This window comes from Diceros bicornis, chromosome 4 (assembly GCF_020826845.1).
Source record: "Diceros bicornis minor isolate mBicDic1 chromosome 4, mDicBic1.mat.cur, whole genome shotgun sequence".
NCBI classification, from domain to species: domain Eukaryota; kingdom Metazoa; phylum Chordata; class Mammalia; order Perissodactyla; family Rhinocerotidae; genus Diceros; species Diceros bicornis.
Genome location: NC_080743.1, coordinates 28,330,730 through 28,356,349, shown reverse-complemented (window position 1 = coordinate 28,356,349; position 25,620 = coordinate 28,330,730). Strand labels below are relative to the sequence as shown.

The following is a 25,620-nucleotide window of genomic DNA, read 5'->3' as shown; positions in this document are numbered from 1 at the left end:
TCCAACTATGTGTCATCTTTAAGTCTGTTTCTATTGATTGCTTTGTCCCTTGACAGTGAGATTTTTTTTTTTTTTTCTTCCTTGCTTCTTTGCATGCCTCATAATTTTTTGTTGAAAGACATTTTGTGTAAGACAATAGAGACAAAGATATATATATTTATGCCTGGAAATTGGCACATTTTTTTTTTTGTTAGGTCTTTAGTGTGGAGGTTGAGTCAATCTAGTCAGGAGTTGAGCTGGATTTGGATTTTATTGTTGCTATGGTTATGCTTAGCACACCACAGATTTCAAATTTCTCTAGTGTTACCATGTGTTTAGGGTGGAGACTAGTTTGCCAGTGAATTTTTCTCAATATCTGCTACATGCTTATCTTTAAGTTTTTTTTTTGTTGTTGTTGTTGTTTTTTGCTTGAGGAAGATTAGCCCTGAGCTAACATCCATGCCAGTCTTCCTCTATTTTGTATGGTGGATACTGCCACAGCATGGCTGGTAAGCAGAGTAGGTCCGCGCCCAGGATCCAAACCAGCAAACCCAGGCCATCAAAGCAGAGCACGCAGAACTTTAACCACTTGGCCATGGGGCTGGGCCCTAAGTCTTTCTTTATGCTTAGTGTTACAGAAACAGTCTTTCTCCGTGCTCTTGCTCCTCTGTTAGCAATAGACTGTTTTTACTTACTACCGAATACTTATTACCCTGGTGGTAGGAAGTATAGAGGGGAGAGGGGCATTCTCTGCTGTCTTAATTCAGTCTCACAAGCAGGCACTATGTCCTTGGATATCGGGGTGGGACATTTTCAGTGATCTTTCCCTGCCCCCAGTGACAAGGTATTTTTAATGGTCTGGACCCACAATGTATTTCCTGCCCCTCTCTCAGGATTAGAGGGTTTATTTCCATTTCCTTCCCCTAGAAGCTTAAGTCTTGCATTCCTTAGGGAAGATAGGAGAGAGGGATCTGGGGCCGGGGCACCTTTGTGCTTTTCCTATATCTGCTGCTGTTCTCTTCCAAGCCTACATCAAGAGGATGGCTTTCTCAGAACCCTCAGTCTGTCCCCAAGTCTTTCTTGTTAAGTATTGATGAGGTCTGTGGAGAAGAGCCTGTTACAAATTTCTGTTGTACTCCCATAGGTTCCTTATTCTCAAGCTAGCCCACATCCAGCCTCTAGCAATTTGTTACAACTTTTAGATAATTTTTTTTTTTTTTGGTTAACAGATTATATAGCCTTTGGTGGTATCTGCCTCAGGTAAGCCAGTGTTTTATGTCTTGTCTCTCCCTTGATACAACTGCCTTTTCTTAGATTTTAGCTTATTTGGTTACCCTGCAACCTCAACCCTCAGATTAATTTAAGAAAAATTGTGAATTTAAAGAATTTTCTGGCTTTTTAATTTGTTGTTATGGCGGGACAAATGCTTTTTCAGCTTTCTAGATCCTAAGTGGAAGCCTGAATTCCCGAATTTTTGAAAACTGAGATATAATTGACATATAACATTGCATTAGTTTTAAGCATACAACATAATGATTTGATATATGTGTATATTGTGAAATGATTACCCCAATAAGTTTAGTACACTTTTTTTTTAGTTTTGAGTATTACCTTTTTAAATTGAATTTTTTAATGAGATAATTGTAAATTTATATACAGTCATCAGAAAAATAATAGAGAACCTATGTACACTTTATCCAGTGTACTTTATACTTTATCTATAATTTTGTCATATATATGGCTTTGTGTGCCCACCACCGAAGTCAAGAATACACAACGGGGCCGGCCCAGTGGTGCAAGTGGTTAAGTATGCACACTCTGCTGTGGCGGCCTGGGGTTCGCCGGTTCAGATCCCGGGCACGCACCGACGCATCGCTTGGCGAGCCACGCTGTGGCGGCATCCCATATAGAGTGGAGGAAGATGGGCACGGATGTTAGCCCAGGGCCAGTCTTCCTCAGCAAAAAAAAAAAAAGAAGAAAAAAAAAAGGATTGGCAGATGTTAGCACAGGGCTGATCTTCCTCACACACACACAAAAAGAATACACAACGGTTCCATCACCACAAGGATCCCTCATGTTGCCCTTTTATAACCACACCCATACCTTGTCCCTAACCTCTGGCAACCACTAATCTGTTTTCTGTTACCAAAATTTTGTCATTTCAAAAATATTATATAGATGAAATCATAGTATGTAACCTTTTGGGATTGTTTTTTTTTTCACTCAGCATAATTCTCTAAAAATTCTAGTTATTGAATGTATCAATAGTTCATTCCTTTTTATTCCACAGTGTATGTATATGACAATTTGTTTAACCATTCGCCTATTATATGACATCTGGGTTATTTCTAGTTTTTGGCTATTACAAATACAGCTGCTATGAACATTTGTGTACAGGTTTTTGTGTGAACATAAGTTTTCATTTATCTGGGATAAATGCCCAAGGGTACAATTGCTGGGTCATATGACTTTGCATACTTTGTTTATAAGAATCTGCCAACCGGTTTCTAGAGGGGCTGTACCATTCTACATTCTCACTAGCAATGTATGAGTGATTCAGTTTCTCTGCATCCTTACCAGCATTTTGTGTTGTCACTATTTTTTTAACTTTTTTGATATGTGTGCAGTAATATTTCATTGTGGTTTAAATTTACATGTCACTGACAGCTAAAGATGGTGAACATGCTTTCATATGTGTATTTGCCATATGTATATCCTCTGATGAAATTTTGTTCATGTCTTTTTTCTGTTTTCTAATTAAATGGTTTGTTTTTTCACTGTTGAGTTTTGAGAGTTCTTTATATATTCTATATGCTATTTCTTTGGCAGATACTGGTTTGCAAATTTTTCTCCTAATCTGTAGCTTATATTTTCACAGAGTAAAAGTTTAAATTTTGATGAGATCCAATTTATCAATTTTTCATTTATGGATCATGCTTTTGATTTCAATTCTAAAAACTCTTTGCCTAACCAAAGAGCCTAAAGATTTTTCTCATTCTTTTCCCTAAAAGTTTTATAGTTTTATATTTAAGTTCATGATCCATTTTGAGTTAATTTTTGGATAAGATGTGAGGTTTAGGTTGAGATTCTTCTTTTTTTGCCTATGGGTATCCAATTGCTCCAGCACCATTTGTTGAAAAACCCAGCCTTCCTCCATCGAATTGCACCTTTGTCAAAAATCCATGGAGTATATTTGTATGGGTCTATTTCTGGGTTCTCTATTCTGTTCCATTCCATTGATCTATGGGTCCACCTCTTTGCTAATATCACATTTTCTTGATTACTATAGCTTTATAGTGAGCCTTAAGAGATAATGGTCTGCAGCTTTTTTTGTGTGTGTACTTTCTTCTATTTTAGTTATTAGGGTAATACTGGCCTTATAAAATGAGTTGGGAAGTGTTCCCTCTTCCTGTTGATAAAATTTGTCCTGTTGACAAAAATTACAGAATAGACTGATTTCTGGAAGAGGCATTTTCTGGAATAGATTTTTCTGAACACGATTGTCTTAAATTGGTGTTAATCCTTCTTTAAATGTTCGGTATAATTCTCCAATGAAATAATATGGGCTTAGAGATTTCTTTTTCAGAGGCTTTTAAATTATGAATTGAAATTTTTTAATGGTACAGGGCTATTTAGATTATTGATTTTATGTTGATTGAATTTTGGTGGTTTACAGTTTTTGAGGAATTGGTCCATTCAAATTTGTGAGTGTAAAGTTATTTGTAATATTCTCTTTTATCTTTTAAATGGTGGTAGGATCTGCATTGATATTCACTATTTCATTCCTGCTATTGGTGATCTGTGTCTTTTTATTTTTGTTATTATTGCTAGAGGTTTATAAACTCCCCCCACCCCCACCCCCTAAGAACCAGCTTTTTGAGTCATTGATTTTTCTCTCAATTTTCTTTTCAATTTCATTGACTTCTGCTCTGGTCTTGCTTTGGGTTTGCTCTTTTTCTAGGGTGTGGAATCAGGAACTAAGGTTTTTGATTTGAGACCTTTCTTTGTTTCCATTACAAGCATTTAGCACTTAAAAATTTCTCTTTTAGTACTCATTAACAGCATCCCACATATTTTGATGTATGTTCATTGTCATTTATTTCTATGTATTTTTTTAAATTTCCTCTAAGATTTCCTCTTTGACTGATTGATTATTTGTAAGTTTATTGTTTATGTGTTTAGAGATTTTCCTGTTATTACTGATTTGTAATCTGATTATGTTTATGGTCAAAGAACATATTCTATATAATTTCAATTCTTTTAAATTTGTTTCGTGACCCAGGATGTGGTCTGGTGTGTGTCCCGTGGATGCCTGAAAACAAAGTGTATTCTGTTGTTGGATGGTTATAAAATGGTTATATGTACACTCCCCACCAGCAGTGTCTAAGTTCCCATTAATCCTCTCCAACATTTGATAATGCCACACATCACTTTCTAATTTGATGGGTAAAAATTGGTATCTCCTGTGGCCTTAATTTTCATTTGCCTCAATATTAAAGAGGCTGAGCATCTTTTCATGTTTATTAGCCATATGTATTTCCTCTTAAATGAAATGCCTGTGTGTGGCAGAGAGTTACTAACATCCATGTGTTGCTCTAAATTTCCCAGACTTGCCGTCAGGTGTGCCCAAGTGTGTTCTGGCCAGAGGGATATGAGTGCAAAAGGTGTAAGTCTCTTCCAAGTGTGGCCTTTAAAAATATCCAGTGTAGGGCCGCCCCGTGGCTTGGCGGTTGGGTGCGCGCGCTCCGCTGCTGGCTGCCTGGGTTCAGATCCTGGCGCGCACCGACGCACCACTTCTCCGGCCATGCTGAGGCCGTGTCCCACATACAGCGGCTGGAAGGATGTGCAGCTATGACATACAACTATCCACTGGGGCTTTGGGGGAAAATAAATAAATAAATAAAATCTTTAAAAAAAAAAAAAAAGAAAGAAAAATAAAATATCCAGTGTAGGGCTGGCCCCGTGGCTTAGCGGTTAAGTGCGCACGCTCCGCTGCTGGCTGCCCGGGGTTCGGATCCCGGGCATGCACCGACGCACCACTTCTCCGGCCATGCTGAGGCCGCGTCCCACATACAGCAACTAGAAGGACATGCAGCTATGACATACAACTATCTGCTGGGGCTTTGGGGGAAAAATAAATAAATAAAATTAAAAAAAAAATATCCAGTGTGATCCTATCTCCCTCTGCTGCATCAACTTGAGAGACCACGTTCCATGTGGCTTAACTAAAAGATGGAATAGGGGCACTGGAATTGCCTTACTTTCCATGAAAATGGAATATTCCTTATACATTTCCTTTATGGTAGAACATTTTGTGGTAAACTTTTTTATTTCACCCTCATTTTGATAGTTTTGCCGGGTACAGAATTCCAAGCTGATGATAATTTATTTTTATTTAATCAAAGACTAGTGGATAAACATAAATAGAGCACAATTACTTCAGATCATTCTTCATATTGTATATACACACACCAGCGAATGTAATCTGAAAGGAACCTGTAGTCCACAGTGGAATGCATACAGCTTTTCCTTCCCTGACTCAAAAAAAAATTTTAACCACACAAACTTAGAATCTCATCAACACACAATCTCCTGTGACAAATGATTCAGACAGAGTGTAAAGAAACCTTATGCTAAGATTATGTACAACCTTTGTTAATGAAAAAAAAGAAGCAGCCATAATGCTTAAGTTACATCGTTACTGATAACTAGTTGTGCCCTAAGGGGCATTATCAAGAGAAATTGTGCTGCAGAGAAAAGCTATATATACATATACAATGAGACAACAGACTGCAAGATTAACACATGTATGTTGCTGGAAAAATCACGGCCCTCCAAAATTTCTCCACATTTCAATCTGACAGTTATTTTTCTCTCAAAATTTTGAAGATTTAATTCCACTGTTTCTGGTAGTCATTATTGCTGGTAACTCATTCTTATTTCTATTTGGTGATAACTCCTTTTCTCTGGCTGCTTGCAAAATCTTCTTTGCTTATGATATCGTGCAGGCCACTGAAAAATGTCTTAGGTATGGATTTGTTTTTATTTATCCTTCTTGGGGTATTGTACTTATAGGACAAAAGGATTCAATTTACATAGTTTTAAGAAAATCACTCTCCTCAAATAATGACCCCCTCCCCTTGTTCTCTTTGTTGGTTCCAAGGATTCTGATTAGATGTATGTTGGACTTGTTTCATTTTATCCTCTAGATAAGAGTTTGACAAATTTCTCAGTAAGAGGTCAGACAGTAAGTATTTTAGGCTTTGAGGGCCACACAGTCTCTGTTACACCTAGTGAACTCTGCCATTACAGCACAAAAGCAGCCATAGTCAGCATGTAAATAAATGGATGTCTGTGTTTCAATAAAACTTAAATAAAACTTAAAAACAGGTAAGTTGGATTTGACCCACGGGCTGTAGTTTGGCAACCCTTGCTCTAGATCTCTTTACACCTCTTTTGCATTTCTTCTCATCTCTCTGTGCTGTTATCCTGGTACATTTATTTGGATATATTTTCTAGCTAATTTTCTCTTTAACTGTGTCTAATTGTTCTAACCCATCTACTGAAATTTGTAAATTTGTTTCAACACTTCTCTAAAAGTCTCATTTTTTCCAAATCTGCCCATTTCCCCTCAAAAGTCTTATTTCTTTAAAGATTTTACAAATAGCTATTCTACTGCAGTCCTGGGAGAGGGGGAGGAAGTATCAATTTATATTTGCTGTTCATTGTTTCTGCCCACTCTCTCATTGTAGTTTGCTTTTTTATTTCATTTATCTTTGGTCATGAGCTAATTTCTTGACCTTAATTTGTAGTAATCCTGCTTATGCCTAAAGCCAGCCAGGGACCTCTTCAGCCTCTTGAAGTCTTTCCCTCAACTTTCCTACCTCACCACTGGTCCATGGCACAATTAGCATAACATCGCTCCTAGCATCTGACCTCAAGAAAGCCCCAGCACCCCAGTTGCTTACTGCTCTCCTTCCAACTAATTGTGGGGCAGGAGGGGAGTCCTGAGAGAACTCCCCTTTTTGAGACTGGCAATGCTTTCAAAAAATGGGTCCCATGCAGGATAATATTCATAATATTATTTGTATTTGTAATACTAGAAACAAAATTGATAGGTCTCTAAGTTTAATTCTAATCTAATCCCAATCAAAATTATAATAGTGTTTACTTTTACCTTTTACAAATTAGATAAAGGATTATAAATTTTTTAGAGTGACAGCTATTACAATTCAGAGGTTCAGTAAGTAAATTGTGGCAGCACAATTCATAGTTCATTAAGAAAAAAAGAAATGTGGTCCCCTACTTCATATCATATATAAAAACATCTTTCATCCATCTGAAATTTTAGTGTAAAAACTATATCTGGGGGGCTGGCCCAGTGGTGTAGTGGTTAAGTTTGCGTGCTCTGCTTCTGCGGCCCGGGGTTCAGGTTTGGATCCTGGGCACAGACCTACACACCACTCATCAAGGCACACTGTGGCAGCATCCCATATACAAAATAGAGGAAGACGGGCAAAGATCTTAGCTCAGGGCTAATGTTCCACAGCAAAAAGAAGATTGGCAACAGATGTTAGCTTAGGGCCAATCTTCCTCACCAAAAAAAAAAAAAGTAAATTAAAAAAAAAATAAAAACTACATCTGGATTTTTTTTTTAATATTTTTTGTGTGTGTGTGAGGAAGACCAACCCTGAGCTAACACCCAATGCCAATCCTCTTTTTTGCTGAGGAAGATTAGCCCTGGGCTAACATCTGTGCCCATCTTCCACTACTTTATATGGGACGCTGCCACAGCATGGCTTGACAAGTGGTGCGTCAGTGTGCGCCCAGGATCTGAACCTGCGAACCCCGGGTCGCTGAAGCAGAGCGCGCGCACTTAACTGCTGCGCCACCGGGCTGGCCTCATATATCTGGATTTTTAAGTGCAAAAAATATATAAGAATATTTTATCATCTTGATGTGGGGGATACATTCCAAAACAAGGCAGAACATCTAGACGCTACAAAGGAAAATCCAGACATATGACTATGTAAAAGCTTGTGGAAGCTCTCCTCAGATAGCTTGTTATCTTAGTGAAAAAAGAAACAGGTAGCATAGATTGATCATGGGGGGTGGTGGTACTGGTTGGAGGTCTGAACACAGTGGATATATAAATGAACTGACTGAGTAGGGAGAGTGAATGGATCATGGAAATGTACTAAGATTTGTGGGCAGCATTTAGGCTAACTTGAGTTTATGCTCACAAATTTGAAGTGAGACTGGTTATCAGGGTTGTATGTCTTTCTCTAACCACAATTAGCTTCATGGGTGCAGAGCAGGGAGTCACATTTAATAAGGATTTAAGTTTTGCCAAGTGAACACAACAAAGAAAGGAGCAATAGAGTTGAGAATGTACACAAGAGCGTGACTATAGATAATGTACTACAAACTTTGGATAAGGAGAGAAGTGAGGGCATGAAGAAGAGAGGTACTGTGAAAAGGCACTGGGATTAATGAATTGTAGGTCCTGCTGAGGTCTAATGATTGTTGGTGTCAAGGGTCTATCCAAAGTAAGCTCGAAAAAGATACGAGGAAGTAGTAAGTGACTACAGTGCTTGAAATTGAGACTAAGGAAGGGTCTTAATTATTGGTAATTACAAAGGAATGGATAAGGTTGATTAGGTATTAAGATCATTAACAGAGAGGTCAAGGGACTGAGAAGTGTCAATCAGAGAGTGACAGTGAAACAGACTCAAATCTCTGGGGAACAAGGAGTGAACCAGGGATGGTAAATGACTATGGGTGGTATAGTTTGATGATCATGAAAACCTTAAAGCTGGGAATGTTTAGGGAAGAGGGAGGGGGAATGGTCTGCAAGTGGCACTCCAAGGTAAGAAAAACATCAGTGAGAAAAGAGGCGCTGAGAGCCTGCAAGAGAGAGCCAGGGTTCAGTTAGAGCAGTTTCTCAAACTTGAGTGTGTATCAGAATCACCTGGAGGGCTTGTCAACTACAGACCACTGGACCCCACACCAGAGCTTCTCATTTAGTAAGTCTGAAGTCTAAGAATTTGCATTTCTAAAACATTCCCAGATGACGCAGGGACCACACTTCCAGAACAACTCAAGCACAAAAAGAGGAAAGAAACAAGCAAAAAGGTTGATTTTATAGGGCATGTTCTTGATGACTGATGATGAGTCCCAGAAAACACAATGAAAAGTTTTAGAAGTTGGAGAAGAGAGATGGGGATGGAAAAGGAGTCTGGTCCTCACAAACCCAGGCTTTAGTTGAGGGTGAATAAGTTACATGCAATATTTCATGCATGAAGTTAAAAGGAGTAAACTCCATGCAAGAAGTTAAGAGAAGCCAAACAATTTTTACTAAAAAATAATGCAAAATATAGGAGGGATCAGTTATAAACCGTTATTTTCTCTGCTAAATTGACTTCAACCAACCTTCCAAAAGGTTGAGTATCTACAATGTGCCAGACCCCTTATAGACTGAGCAAAGGTTAAAGTGTTGTCGGTTAAACTAAACACTGATAACCATAACATAGCTCTCGGTAAGGGCTGCTCCAATGCTTATAGGAAAACCTCAAGTGAGCCATTATTCTGTAATGTAAAAGGATATATTAATAAAGCTGAACTTTCTTTTTTTAGATGTAGACAAAGATCACTGATTGATCAGTTTTATTAGTTATTTAAAGGCAGTTGAAAGATTTAATATGTGTATTTGACAGAAGTAAATTCTTATTTACTATTTTCATTTTCTCTTCAAAAATGGAAAAATTGCCACAGATCTTAAACGTATTACATAATCAATATTAGAAAGAACCAGAAAATACTGAAAAGTCTAAAGAAAATAAAAAAAATACCTGCAACCTCATTACCTAGAGGTAACCACTATATATTTCTAATGAATCTTTCTAAAATATATTTATCTATATACTAGGATATATATAGATATATTCATCTATATCTATGTAATCTTTTAGGAAAATAACAAAGCATAGTCTTTGGTATATGCATACTAATTTCTTGGTTAAAAATACGTATAGTTGACTAGGTATGACTATTACTTTAATTGTGGCTATGTTTCATGAAGTTATCACCACCATTTTAGCCACTGGTTAAATAAACTTGTTTTTAAAATGGCTGACAGTTTTAAGATATTTAAAAAAATTACCATATTGATTATAAAAATAAATGAAGTCAAGAAAACTTTTTCTCTTTCTCTCTACAATACACACACTTTGAATTTTTACTTTAGATGGTATTAGAACAACAGTGCCTGAATCACATTACACTTCAAGAGTCCAAAATTTTAAAGTACATGAAGCTGATACACATAATTTATACATAACTGCAACTTGAGAATGATGAAACAAAAATATTTTACAGATTTAAATACTTACTGTAATTAAAAATTTAAATATTCATTGCTATCACATATTATGCAAATTAAGAAATGCCATTTAAGTTCCTATAGAAACTTACATAGATAATTAATATTTACTGTTATTCTGCCTCAAATTCAACATCTTTCAAACGACAGGTAATACTTTCTTTAAACTAAATTCCAATATAAACTTTGAATATAGAACCAGCAGAGAATCTTATGTAACCTGACACGCAAAGAAACGAAGTATTATTTGTTAGAAGTTCTAAATGTTTTTGAAGGCAGACAAATATTTGTTTTAAAAGTTAAAAACTCAATGGGAACTATGTTTTTGATACATTTTTATATATTCTTCATTTTTAAACAAGAAGAGACTCTTTTGGATTTTCATTGCTTAGACAGGGCCTATAATACATAGCAGACAATTATTTATAAAATGACTAACATCTGGGAACTTATTAAATTTTTAGGGATCCAAAATTATAAAATTTGCTGTAAATTATGTCATTAAAAAAATGAAAATATAGCTATTAAAAAATGTAAGTGAAAATTGTTTAATCATTTTAGAGCAGTCAAAATACAATATAAGATTGATGTCTGAAAGCAATCATTTTACTATATGCATTTTAATCTTTTATATTATCATTTTAAGTTGATGGTTAATTAAAAAACTGGGTTTTAATCAAAGTTATTTTCAAACATTGTCATAATGTCGCTTTGCAGAGTCATATCAATGGTACCAGCCATCTGTAGAAAAGAAGGGAAAATTTAAATGTTACTTAAATTTATGCCTTCATTACATCTATATAAAAATGATTATGCAACATTTGGAACAGATCATACAAAATGGATGCAATTTATTTAACATAATGAGTTTGTATATAAGTTTTTATTTCTGTTCAAACATTATCTGATTTTTGTTAAAATATTGTTCTGTGATAAATAAAAATTAAAACCTACAAGAACACTAAGTTTAACCTTTCTCTCCAAGTAACAGAGAAAACTCTCAGTGTTGACAGAGTAGGTATTAATAAGAACAAACTGAGATTACATTGTTTCATCTATCTCTGTAACCAACAAAGTGCTAGACACATAAAATTAATTTTTCTATGAACCAATATCTTACCTATTTGAGAGAACTATAATATGTAATGTTAAAGCTATGGGCTTCCCCTGATTCTGCCACTTACTAACTGTGTAACGTAAGGCAAATTATTTAACCAAGTTTTATATGTAAATATATATGAAGATTAAAACAGACTGCATGTATAACACTTGGCACAATGTTGTTTATTAAATGCTAAATAAACCATTAAAAATAAGCCAAAGTCAAGAAAAGGCTAATTAAGACAAAGGAAACAAATGTTTACTATATTCTGAAGCCTTCCCTAAATGCCCTTGTGATACAGGTTAGGTATTCTTTAGCATCTGAAATGACACCCCAACTATGAAAGTCAAAAAATGTTTTTTATCAGTAAACAGTAACAGCTCAAGGTGGTAGGTAAAAGTGCCAATTTGCAACAGTTGTTTGACTTCCTGGATGGGAATCAGTGTTCTCACTGGCTATGTGGGAGAAGATTTGGAATTATGACTTATCTACAAAAAGGATATTAAAAAGGTATTTGTGACTCCTACAAACTACAAAAATTTATTTAAATATGCCTTAGAGACAAAAGGATATATTCTTAAATCTTAACCCAGACTACTTTCCTAATGCCAGCTCTTAGGACACCAAATGTGTATCCCAGACAGTTCCTCAAAGTTCTATTTTAACTCTCCAATATGATAGTTGGATACTTTAACCTAGTCTAAATATCATGCGATACTCCTGTAAGTATCCAGACATACTGCAAAACTCCAAGAATATGTAATGAAACTTGTTTTTATTTAAAGGTACTTTATTTATTTTAGATTCTCTTCCATATTGACTGAAATTGGCACTGTGGAATAACTACTGATATGGAACTGGTTATTCTCTACACCAATTAAACTTAGATACCATGATTTAAATATTAACTAATGCTCTCTGCAGCTGACACCATAACCTGGATATTCCTTTCTCAGTGGTCCTAATATACACTTCAACGATTCAGATTTAAGACCAAAAACTTGGTCAAGGGAACTGGCATGAGAACTCTTGGGAGCTCTGGTAGGTGTCAAGTTATTGCAGCTTTTCAGCATATGGATGTGTCAAGTAGCAGCAACATAAGAGTTAGGTTGTCAAGAATGATAGCAGGTAGATCCAAGGTCAAGTTGTTAGTTATCAAACTGCTAAACATGGCATTATTAGTCACATTTCAGTGAGTTCCAGGTCTAGTCAAGTTCCAGAAAAGTGCTGAGGATACTAGAAATTATATCAGGTTACCTAGCTGGGTTGTTAGGTGGCAAGTAGGTTGCTGAGAAATCACTTACGGGTGACTGAAGTCAGGCCCTTGTGAGTACCAACAAGAAAAATTCCTAGGTCACTGGAGAAAGGTTTCTAGTAAAGTACTAATGAAATTAGTTCCTAAAAACTATAAAAAACAGATAATATTTAAAAATTTGCTATTTAATTAAAATTAAATAAAATTTAGTTCCTTAGTCGCAGTAGCTACATTTTGAGCGCTCAATTATATTTGATTGCATAAAGAACATTTCTATCACTGTAGAAAGTTCTATAAGATCACACTGCTCTAAAGTAAACTCCACCATATGTTACAACACTGCTTAATGTAATTTGTTTCTACCTTAGTGTTATAAAACAAGAAGCTGACAAAAGTTTTGTACATTGTTTCCTAGGAAATTCATTTGTATTATAATCAATAATTTAACTAAAGCCAATGGTTTTTTTCTTCTCAAACTAAAGTTTCTGTATGTCTTATGAATCCTCATGTCTTTCCCAGGATTACAAAAATATCCAGCACCCAACAAGGTAAAATTCACAATATCTGGTATCAATGATTACCAGGTAAGGAAAGAAGCAGAAAAACATTATCCATAAAGAGGAGACTAATCAATCAATTGAAACCAACCTGGAACTGACATAATGTCAGAATTAGTAGAGAAACCCATTTAAACAGTTATGATAACTGTATTCCATTTGTTTAAAAGTTTTACAGAGATACAAAAAATATAAAATAGACCCAAATTGAACTTCTAGAGATGGCAACTACAATGTCTGAGATGAAAAATACACTGGATGGAATTAACAGCAGATTAGACATTGCAGAAAAGACTGATGAACTTATTAAAAATGAAACACAGAGGGGAAAAAAGATTTTAAAAATTAAAAGAGCATCAGTGAGGGCCGGCCCCATGGCTTAGCGGTTAAGTGCATGCGCTCCGCTGCTGGCGGCCCGGGTTCGGATCCCGGGTGTGCACTGAGGCACCGCTTCTCCGGCCATACTGAGGCTGCGTCCCACATACAGCAACTAGAAGGATGTGCAGCTATGACATACAACTATCTACTGGGGCTTTGGGGGAAAAAATAAATAAAATAAAATTAAAAAAAAAAAAAGAGCATCAGTAAGCTGTGGGACAACTTCAAGTGGCCTAATACATGAGTAATTGGAGTCACTGAAAAGAGAAAAGGAGGAAACAGAAAAAATATGAAGAAATAATGGCCAAAATTTTTCCAAGCTTGATGAAAACTATAAACACACATCTCCAATAAGCTCAAGAAAGCACAAGAAACATGAAGAAAGCAATCGCTGAAAACAGAGGGAGAGATAGCATATCTTTTGGCCAGAATTCATAGGTGGTTTATGGATTTTTCAAAAGTAATAACAGTAAGTGATAAATCACTTTACCTATGTGCTTAATACATGTAAATTCATTTCATCTTCACAAGATGCATTATTATTCCCACTTTACCGATAAGGAAATTGAGGCACAGAGAGGTTAAATAAACTACCCAGGCCCAAAAATCTAGTAAATGGCAGAATCAGGATTTGAACCCACATAGTCTAGTAGCTCCAGGGTCAATACTCTTATTATTACACTATGCTTGTGTCTTTGACTATGAAAATTTTATTTTAGGCTTTGATTTTAGAACCTAATCCTCACTAAAGAGGTAACTCCACTATCACTAAAAAAACCACCCCAAATACATCTTTGAATGTGTAAAAGACACTGCTCTGTTAAATCTTTCCTTTGTTAGATTTAGTGAACTGAAATTCACTTACTGCTTCTCTCCTCCTCCGCTCTTGCTCTTTCTCCCTTGCTAAATTACGCTCTTCAGGAAGCGAGAGTTTGCATTTATCTTGAGCTTCCAATGACTGCTGATGTTCTTTCTGTTCTTCTCCAAGGTATTTGTTTTGCATTTTATTTGAAAAGGATTCTAGAGTGAAGCCAAGGTCCCTTAAAGAAACAATATAGCTCAAAGTAGGTTTCAAGTTTCTTAAAAGTTTTTATTACAAAGATATGTTATTAAATAACAAATATAAAAGTGACATTCTAGATGCCCCTTTTCATATGTTATGACATTATTTTTAAGCTTTATTTTTTATCAAAATTTACACAGGGAAATCTATATCAACAAAGAGAAGGTTTTGGAAAACTATGACCAAGGTATACCACTATCTTCTTACACATAGAATGGAAACAATATTAAGACATTTCTGGAAAATAATAATGTCTTCATAATTTAGTAATATTAGTATCTTTAATAGTTTAATCACTTGCTTATTTCTAGACTCTTCAAAGTAGACACTACTGCTTATCAATAAAAAATATCAATAAAAACTTAGTCTTTTTGCAATTATAATTTGCTCTGTATTCTACTGAATAGCTGCATCACAGCCACTTGACAAAAAAGAAATTTAATATATTTAAAATACATCTCCCAAGGCCTCCTTTAATCCAGTAAATTACAGACCTATGATTTTCTTGAAATACTTTTGGCTCCTTTGCATTCTGTTCCAGATGCCTCCGTATTAGTTCTTGTGTTCGAGCTTTTACTTCCTTTTCTATTGCTGCTTTTCTAAATTGGTTGAATAGCTCATCTGAAGATTTCAGTACACCTGATGTTTTGACTGGTTTGCCTAAACTTTTCCAAGATTCTGCATTCTTGATCTTTATATCCTAAAACAAATATTTGATTCAGTCTACGTCTACAAATGTTAACCAAATTTTGGAAGGAAATAATATTTTTTGATATAGTAATAGATCAAATTAAGATTCCAAAGGCCTTCATGTAATTTTACTAAACTTAAGTTAAAGGTTACTAAAGTTAGAAAAAATATGAAAATACGATAACAGATAAGCTAAACTCAATTATTCATCTAAGACCAAATTAAAATAGTATGCTTGCCAATTATTTCAATTTAATGTAAAACATATATATACATTAAGGGTATGACAATCTACAAAGAATACAAAAATAAATAACCAATCACTGTAATTAAGATATTTATGATCCTATAGGGAAAATAAAGCAAATATACAATTGATTAATAAGAGGTAAAGTCTCTGGCTTTGTGTCTGAAATATCTATTTAATTGCAATAAAATTTTGGCAGACCCCAAAACAGGAAAGCTTCTATGTGGGTTTGGAGCGCAGGACATTTTTCAGGTGTCACAGAGAAGAACAAGAAGACTTTTGACAGGCAGAAATAAGGATGGAAAGCATTCCTCATTGAAGAGAGAATATAAAGGTATTAGTAGGTATATCTGGGAAGAAATGAGCTCAGTTTCAACAAATTACAAGGCACATAGTTAAGACTGAAAAGCTAGATTGGGGTCATAATGTAAAGGTGTTTAATCCTCATTCTGGAGTCAAAGTTGGAAACCACTGAAGGTTTCATACAGATGAGTAATATCATCAGAACAATACAGCAAGAGGAACAATGTAAGAATGTTAAAAAGGGAATGGATTATAACAAAGAGGGTCTCAAGTTAGTCAGATCAGTTATGACTGTGATATAAAGAGCTCAGATTAAAGGCAATAAGGCCTGATTTATGAGGTGGAAGTAAAACCCAAAGGATTTAGCAACTCCTTGGCTATAGGGGACTGAGAAGTCATCAAAAATGATTAAAACTTACAGGAGGTCTCGTCTAGAAGTATATATTTGAGTCATCTGCATAGAGACTATAACTGAAATCACCAGAGTGGATGTTCAATCAGAGAGAGAGAGGTAGTAGAAGACCCTGGTTTCTTACCCTATCAAGACTTTGGGAAGGATATAGCAATTTTAGAGGTCGCTGGTTCCTCTGGTAGGGTAATTCCAGGGATAGGGGAGTAGCTAGATGCTAGGTAAAATTAAGGCATTGGTTCTCAACTGAGGGTGATTCCTGCTGCTCAGGGAAGACATTTTACAATGTCAGTGGACATTTTTGGTTGTCACATGGGGTTGGGGGAAAGGGTTCTACTGGCATCTAGTGCGTAGAGGTTAGGGTTCCTGTTAAGCATCCTACAATGCACAGGCCTACATCCAACAAAGATTTATGCAGTCCAAAATGTCAACAGTGGTATAGTTGGGAAACCCTGGTTTAAGATATAAACAGCTGGTGGGAAAATAAAATAAGATGAAAAGACTAATGACCCACACATCTATGGACAGCTAATTTTCAACAAGGAGCCAAGAACATACAATGGAGAAAGGAAAGTCTCTTCAATAAATGGTGCTGGGAAAACTGGACAGCCACATGCAAAAGAATGAAACTAGACCATTATCTTACACCATAAACAAAAATTAACTCAAAATGGATTAAAGACTTGAATGTAAGACCTGAAACCATGAAACTTCTAGAAGAAAACACAGGCAATACGCTCTTCAATATCAGTCTTAGCAACATATTTTCAAGCACCATGTCTGACCAAGCAAGGGAAACAATAGAAAAAATAAACAAATGGGACTACATCAAACTAAAAAGCTTCTGCACAGCAAAGGAAACCATCAACAAAATTAAAAGACAACCTAAGAATTGGCAGAAAATATCTGCAAACCATATATCTGATAAGGGCTTAATCTCCAAAATATATAAAGAACTCATACATCTCAACAACAAAAAAATTCACAACCCAATTTAAAAAATGGGCAGTAGATCTGAACAGACATTTCTCCAAAGAAGATATACAGATGGCCAAGAGGCACATGAAAAGATGTTCAACATCATTAACCATCAGGGAAATGCAAATCAAAACTACAATGAGATATCACCTCACTCCCGTCAGAATGGCTATAATTAACAAGACAGGAAACAACAAGTGTTGGAGAGGATGTGGAGAGAAGGGAACTCTCATACACTGCTGGTGGGAGTGCAAACTGGTGCAGCCACTATGGAAAACAGTATGGAGATTCCTCAAAAAATCAAGGATAGAACTACCATAAGATCCAGCTATTTCACTGCTGGATATTTATCCAAGGAACGTGAAACACGAACGAGTAAAGATACATGTACCCCTATGTTCACTGCAGCATTATTCACCATACCCAAGATTTGGAGGCAACCTATGTGCCCATCAAGGGATGAATGGATAAAGATGTGGTATATATACACAATAGAATACTATTCAGCCATAAGAAATGATGAAATCCAGTCATTTGTGACATGGATGGACATCGAGGGTATTATGCTAAGCGACATAAGTCAGAGGGAGAAAGTCAAATATCGCATGATCTCACTCATAAGGAGAAGATAAAAACAACAACAATCACACAGAGACAAAGATTGCATTGGTGGTTACCAGAGGGGAAGGGGGGAGGGAACAGGGTCCAAGGGGATGATTAGGCACATGCGTGTGGTGATGGACTGTAATTAGTCTTTGGGTGGTGAACAGGATGTAATCTATACAGAAATTGAAATACAATGATGTACACCTGAAATTTATGGTATAAACCAATGTTGCCACACACACAAAAAAGAATTACTATTAAACAAAAAAAAGGACTAATAGAGACTATACAGGTGGCAGGAGAGCTCCATTATAAATCTGTTGAAAGAAAAAAATTAAGAGCAGAGATAGATGAGTCTGTCTTGGCAAGACAGATACCTTTTCCTGAGGCAGAAGTAAGAGAAGAATGGCAAAGCTAGGGCTTCTGAGTAAAAAAACCAGAGGTTGAGAGTTAGTTTTGTTTTAATCCCAGCTCTTATTTGGGCAAGATAACCAGCTAGCTGCAGTTTATTCTTTTTTTTTTAAGATTTTATTTATTTATTTATTTTCCCCCCAAAGCCCCAGTAGATAGTTGTATGTCGTAGTTGCACATCCTTCTAGTTGCTTTATGTGGGACGCAGCCTCAGCATGGCCAGAGAAGTGGTGCGTCGGTGCGCGCCTGGGATAGAACCTGGGCCGCCAGCAGTGGAGCGCGTGCACTTAACCGCTAAGCCACGGGGCCGGCCCTGCAGTTTATTCTTAAAGACTAATTCTCAAAGATGTCTTCTGACACCAAAATTCTTAGCCTCTTTTTTCAATAAGTGGTAACACTGCCGATAGTGAGAGAGCAAGAGTGGGAAATAATGTCAAGAATGGGAACAGTTTGCTGCGAAGAGAACAAGCCACACAATCCCATTCCTCCTTAAGCTTCCATTTCAGCATTTCAGTTCCCACTAGGTGCTAGGCATTGGGAATAAACAGAGAGTAGACTACGTCACTTTTACTTTTAGGGCAAACTTCAATGGTATAACATATACTTGATGTTTTGCTGCTTATCTGTGCAGTAATTATTGCCCCAACAGTAAGATCTGTCCTCGGAAGTACTTGCAAGGGGAAAAAAAGGAAAGAAAGAAGGGAAGAAAAGAAAAGACAACATGTAAATATCTCTTTCATAGTCAGTTTCTGAGAATTAGAGACAAATGCCTAGAATAGTACCTGATGTATCTAATGTATCCCAAACATCTAGAATATTTGTTGAAAGAATGATAAGAGCGTAGTTTCAGATTAATTGCACAAAAGACTCCATTAGGAAATCCCCTCTTAAATTGTGGGGAGATTTAAGCTCAGATTAAAGCTCAGTTCCCAAGCTTTAAAATCAGGAGAGCTGGCAAAGACCAGCATTACAGAATTCACAATTAAACACAAGCATGGGAACTGATGGTGGGGGCTCACAGGTAACTTTTTTTTTTTTTTTCAATAAGTAGGCAAAATTAGGCTTAGAGATCCAAAATTTCATTCAAGTTAGGGCTTAAAATACCTCTTGTGCCATTTCCATATTGAATTTTAAATCCCTTCAAGGTTTGTGAGAAAAAAATAACATTACCTTACCTTCTGCACAGGAACTTGACATTCACATTCTAACACCACTGTGTCATTATCACCAGACTGATGCATCGCAGTTAGGCCATTCGAGCGTTGTTCAGAATCACCTAGATGCACAGATTTTTAGAATAGTATAATCAAGATATTTCATCTTGCTTGTCCAGAATTTGACTTTTTTCCCCTCTACGTCAGAAAACAAAATGACTAGTATTTTGATGCTTCTTAACTTTGGAGTATTCTTAGTTGGGGAACTGTTATATTTTTCACTTGAAATTTTCCTTCCTGCCTTCCTCCCTTTTTTCTCTTTCTGTCAGCATAAAGTATAGGTGACATGTGGTTTACCCACCAAAATCTATTTTACCTGTCCCTGTGGTATAGCAGTCGTCCAGTGTGTAGACTGACCTCAGCTCCAGAGGTGAGTCTTCATTAGGCCAAACCAATCATAGTAATCCTACCCCCACACCAGTAAGTCATTTAGGAAAAAGCAGGCCTAAGCCCACGTAGGGCTTGCAGGGAATGATGCTTCCTGGTGGCCAAATTGAGAACAAACACAAAGACTGAAAGAACTAAGACACCAGACACCTATAATAGTGAGGGGATAGGAGTAAGAAATGCAAAAGGTTGGTCTGACCCTGAAGTGAAGAGAACAAACTATGCTATCCTGTTAACTGTTAAGCTTTCATACAAATATTTCATTTATTAGGGGTGAAGATAATTACAGAAATAGAGCTTGAGCCTTGGTCAAACCATGCCTAAACGACTGACCTTTGGACTACTGGTTATATATGCTAACAAAATTCCTTATTGCTTAAGCCAGCTTGAGCTGAGTTTTCTGTCATTTGCGACCAAGAGATCCTGATGCATGAAACCTATCTGGGTCATTTCTGTTTCAATTCTCTCTGGTTCTTGGTCCCAACTAGTGGCAAAAGGACAGAGGGACAAATAAAAACTGAGCTTCTATCTTTGTTAACTGACTGTAACTCACAAAATCCTCTCCACTTACATATTGTAGGAACTTATATTAGGCTTGACCACCCATAAATCCCTTGACTGATTCTCTGGCTGAATCACACTAGTTGAAGTTGAGGCTTGAAGAAGAGAGGAACATGAAGGGATAGGAGTGAGCATAAAAGGGTGAGACAAAACACTGTCAAAGGATGCATGAATGAAAAAACAAAGCTTCAATTTCTATGTCACTACATGGACCAATGCACCTATGTTTTCTCAGTTCAACAAGGAATGGAAAAATAGGGAGAAAAGCTATTAAGTACAGAACTGTCTCTCTTCTCTGCTTAGGGCCAGATATTATTTAAGAAGTAGAAAGAGTATATATGCCAAGAGAAGTAAATTCTAAATGACTCTCAGTTTGCAGACTCTAAGTTGGTAAGTGATGACAGTGTCATCATCAAGAATTAAAGAGGGAAGATTAAAATGTGGGGTTTAAAAAAGGGAAATTCAGTTTTGACATGCTGTGTTTGACATGCCTATGTGATGTTTAAGATGTTCAGTAGAGTTGTATAAACACGCCGGGGGCCTGGATGCTTGAGTTGTAAAAATGAGACTAGAAGTCATAGACACCAAGGAGATCACCCAGGAGGAACATATAGATCATTGCCTTCTATAAGCAGAGAATGATCAGTGTGTGGCACACCTGGATAAATGGGATGGCTGTTCCAAGCCTACTGCTATGAGAGCTGAGGGGATTACTAGCTTAGTAAACCTGTGCTTTGGAATATGGCTAGGAAGCCCTGAAGTAAGAAGATAAGAGGATTAAGCATGTAATTCAGAGTATTATAAACATTTAAAGGTAGGCAAATAAAGAGATATCCGTAAAAAATGTTCAAAGAGATGGGATGGTCAAAAGAATAGTGTCACAGAAGCCTAGAAGTGTGTCAAGGGCCCAATTCTCTGTAAAGCATTTTTATGTGGATGACCCTCTGGCACCTCAAAACACTACAAAACTCATCTTTCCTCAGACATCTGTTCTTTATCTATATTCTAGGTCTGCCAACCTGGACCAGTATCCAGCCAGTATTCTCTGAGCCAATGTTATATTCCTTTGTTATTAAAACCTAGCATATATTCATCTTTTGCAGACCTCCTTATTCTACCCTTGTCATGTCTTTCAACCTTCTCCCCTTCTTTCTTTCCATCACTTTACTTCATTTTTTTTCTACTACTGCAACAGTCCAACTGGTCATCTCCTTCTCTGATGTCTATGCCCCATTCCTCCAACTGACCTAAATAATATTGGCAGATTAATTACCTTGAAGCACACGCTTTGCTAAAAAACCTTCATTGGCTCTCCACTGACTATACCCTTACTACGTCCAAAGTCTCCAGATATCAAGGTTCTTTAGGATATGAACCTCATCTACCTTTCCAAATTTACTTCCTGGTATTCCTGTTTATCCAACCTAAGTTTTAATCACATTGAATTACTGGTTGCCTAAATACCTTCATTCATGTTGTTTCCTCCATCTAGAATGTCTTTCAATCCTAGATATACATAAATAAGTCTTATTTTTCCTCCAATATCCAGCTCAAATGATACTTATTCTGTAACACACACACCTGCCAAAGAGATCAGGTAATTCTGCCTTCCTCACCGCCTTAAATTTCATTTTTGCTTCCTTTAGGGCACATTATTTGTACTTTATATACCCATTGTTTATTTTTCCTACTAGACGGCAAGCTCTGATTTACCTTTTCATTTAACATGTTAATTCAGATTGATATGACAGCATAAAGATTTGTTTTAAAAAATTCTTAATACAATTGAGTGAAGATTTTTAAGAGCTGGGGAAAGGGTAAGATTAATAATCTTTTGTGACTAAAAACTTCAACTTATTTCAAGGAAAAAAATTAGACATCTTCCAGTTCATGTGGAGATGATGGCAGGGGTTCTGAAGAAAACTGGTAACACTTAAAAATTCAATTTCTTGGGCCGGCCCCATGGCGTAGCGGTTAAGTGCGTGTGCTCCACTGCTGGCAGCCAGGGTTTGGATCCTGGGCGCACACTGATGCACCACTCATCAAGCCATGCTGTGGCGGCGTCCCATATAAAGAGGAGGAAGATGGGCACAGATGCTAGCCCAGGGTCAGTCTTCCTCAGCCAAAACAGGAGGATTGGCATGGATGTTAGCTCAGGGCTGATCTTCCTCACCAAAAAAAAAAAAAAAAAAAATTCAATTTCTTAAATCTTTTATGTACTTATGAACAGGTTATCAAACTATTTATTTTCAATAAGAAAATATCAGTAAAAAGATTTTTTACTTTCATTGTTTAAAGGTTTAACCAAAAATTTATTTCCATCGAGATTAAACTCCAGAAAAGTAAAATTCTATATACACTTTATAGCTCATATACATTTGCAGTTTCCCTTGGGCATAGTGCCACCTACAGTTGGCAAATGCAAACCACTTTGGTTCTGAAAATTTTGGTAAATACAGTGGAATAGCCACTCCAGCATCATCCAGACTTTCCCTTTACACCATATTATGTTACTCGCCATCACATATAACCAGAATTGAAGTCATACACTAAACTGATCCCAACTGAAGACTTAGGTATTTAAAGGCTGACTTTTCACCGATAGGATGTTTTCTTAAAATAGGAACAAAAGACCATCTTGACTACATTCTTTCAATTGTTTTTCAGTCTTTATTCTTCTTCAAGGCTATTCCTACCATTCTTCTATGAACTTAGTATAATGAAAACAGCAACTTTTCCCTGCTCTGGTTCTTTCTGATCGATCTTCAAACAACGTTCAAATTCTCTGATTCAAAAACTCAAAAACAGGGGCCGGCCCCACGGCACAGTGGTTAAGTTCGGCGTGCTCTGCTTTGGCGGCCCGAGTTTGCAGGTTTGGATCCCAGGCGCGGATGTACACCATTCATCAGCCATGTTGTGGGGGTGACCCACACACAAAACAGAGGAAGACTGGCACAGCCGTTAGCTCAGGGCTAATCTTCCTCAGCAAAAAAGAAAAAAAAACCCTCAAAAACAAACAAAACAATTTCTCCCAGGTCTTAGCCAAAAAAAAAAATCTATCTTCCAGTTAAAGCCACAGCTATCTTTCCATTCTCTTCACCAACAAACTGGTTTGCATTCATATCCCATTACTTCTCAATTTATAACAATCTGGTTTCTGCCCCAATCACAATGGCCACTAAAAAAGCTTTTGCAAAAGCAAAAAATCTCACATTGCCAATTTTAATCCTCTCTCCTCATTCTTCAGCCTACTTTATTTAATGCTTTGTAGTATGTGATACTCTTGATGATGATTTCCTTCTAAAAACCTATCTTCCTGGATTTCTATTATACCATTTTTCCTTTTTCTCTTACTTTTGATTACCTCTTCTTTTACCCTATTAATTTTGTCTACTCTTACTGAGGAAGTTTTGTTTCCCAGCATTTTGTCCTTGACCTTTCTCTTCCTGCTCTGCGCATTTTCCTGGGTGTTTTCATTCATTCTCCCAGCTTCAAGTAGTTTCTAAATAACGGTAATTCCTAAATTATAGCTCCTGTTATACCGTGTTAGTTCCAGAAACCTATTTCTAGTTGTATATTTCCAATTGGATATTCTGCAGCACCTCAAACATGTCCAAAATGACCACTGCCTCTTATTTTCAATCCAACTATTGGATAATGTCCTGGTAAGACATTCATTCTAACAGAACCTATCAATTATGCCACAAAAATATCCTTCTAATTTATCCACTTCCTTTCTATGCTTACTACCTTAGTTTTGCTCCTCATAATTTCTTTCCTAGACTATAGCACTCAGCTTCCTTACTTGGTCCCACTACATCAGAGCATCTTCACCTTAATCGATCCTCTATATAGTAAGCAGCGATCTCTTCCTAATATAAAATCTGATTTTGTTATGGTCTTGTTTGAAGATACTTGTTGTGTACAAAATAAAAGACCCAAACGTAGCACTGATATGCAAGGTAATTCATGACCTAGAACCACTACATCTTCAGCTATTCTCCTGAGTCTCTTGAAAATCTTTTTCCAGAAAAGGATGAATATAAATATGTCATACTTTGGATCTTGTTTATTCTTCTTCCTTGGATGCACTCTAGTGTTGCTTTAGATATTTTCTCTCTTGATCTCCACTCCCTTCTCCACAATGAAGGGCTATAACTCGATTTAAATACAAAATGGAATACTCAAACACAGAACAGTAGGGAGCTTTTACTGGAAACAATAAAGGAGGATCAAAACTGCTTTGTTTCTCCTAATGTTTCCTACAGTACAACAGCCTAGAAGTTTCCTCTGCTTTGGAGAAACCCCTGACCTTGGAAGGCCAAGTGGAAACCAGGGAGCAGCCTAGAGGGAAGGAGACATGGACAAGGAATATTCACTCCTGCCTCTGGTCTAGGCCTGAATACGTTAGTGTCTCGAGGTTCAGGCACTCCCTAGGGCTGGGCTCATCAGTAACAAAGAAGTATCCTTTGTGCCATATATCCTCAAGAGCCAGGCTGAGACAGGCAATACCTTCATTTCTAATAATTTTTTATTATTATTATTTATTTATTTTTTCCCCCAAAGCCCCAGTAGATAGTTGCATGTCATAGCTGCACATCCTTCCAGCTGCTGCATGTGGGACGCGGCACCAGCATGGCCGGACAAGCGGTGCGTCGGTGCGTGCCCGGGATCCGAACCTGGGCCGCCAGCAGTGGAGCGCGTGCACTTAACCGCTAAGCCACGGGGCCGGTCCAATACCTTCATTTCTGATGAGACTAACAGATGAGATATTTATGAAGTCAAATGAATCTGATGATACAGAAATTTAGCCAGTTTTGGAAGATGTTTTTGGTAAATAGGAACCACAACTAGGCAAGTATTTCTAGCCCAAGTTTACTTAACTGGAAACTATTTCTGATGTATACAACTTCATTTCTCTATCAGTATCTCTAAGTATCTTTTCCTTACTCTATCCTACCTTCCCAACCCACACAGCCGTCACGGAAATTAGAGCAACACTTCTCGAGTCTGCTCAGAACTTGATAGTATGGGCTCTGGCAGTTACAGGTTTCTAAATATGGCCCACATGCCAATATATGCAATCTATATGAAAGTAT

The 25,620-nt window shown here is 36.8% G+C and overlaps 1 protein-coding gene across 1 annotated transcript in view; it reads right to left on the bottom strand.

Moving 5' to 3' along the window:
* Positions 1-10,892: 10,892 nt before the first annotated feature.
* The window catches only part of BRDT (bromodomain testis associated), a 41,259-nt gene continuing 26,531 nt past the window's right edge, over positions 10,893-25,620 (bottom strand). The window contains exons 14-17 of the mRNA XM_058538505.1: positions 19,535-19,635; positions 15,210-15,415; positions 14,518-14,692; positions 10,893-11,101 (exon numbers count right to left, since the gene is read on the bottom strand). Coding sequence (XP_058394488.1) covers positions 11,033-11,101; positions 14,518-14,692; positions 15,210-15,415; positions 19,535-19,635 — 551 coding nt within the window. The 3' untranslated portion in view covers positions 10,893-11,032. The remainder of the gene's footprint in view (positions 11,102-14,517; positions 14,693-15,209; positions 15,416-19,534; positions 19,636-25,620) is intronic.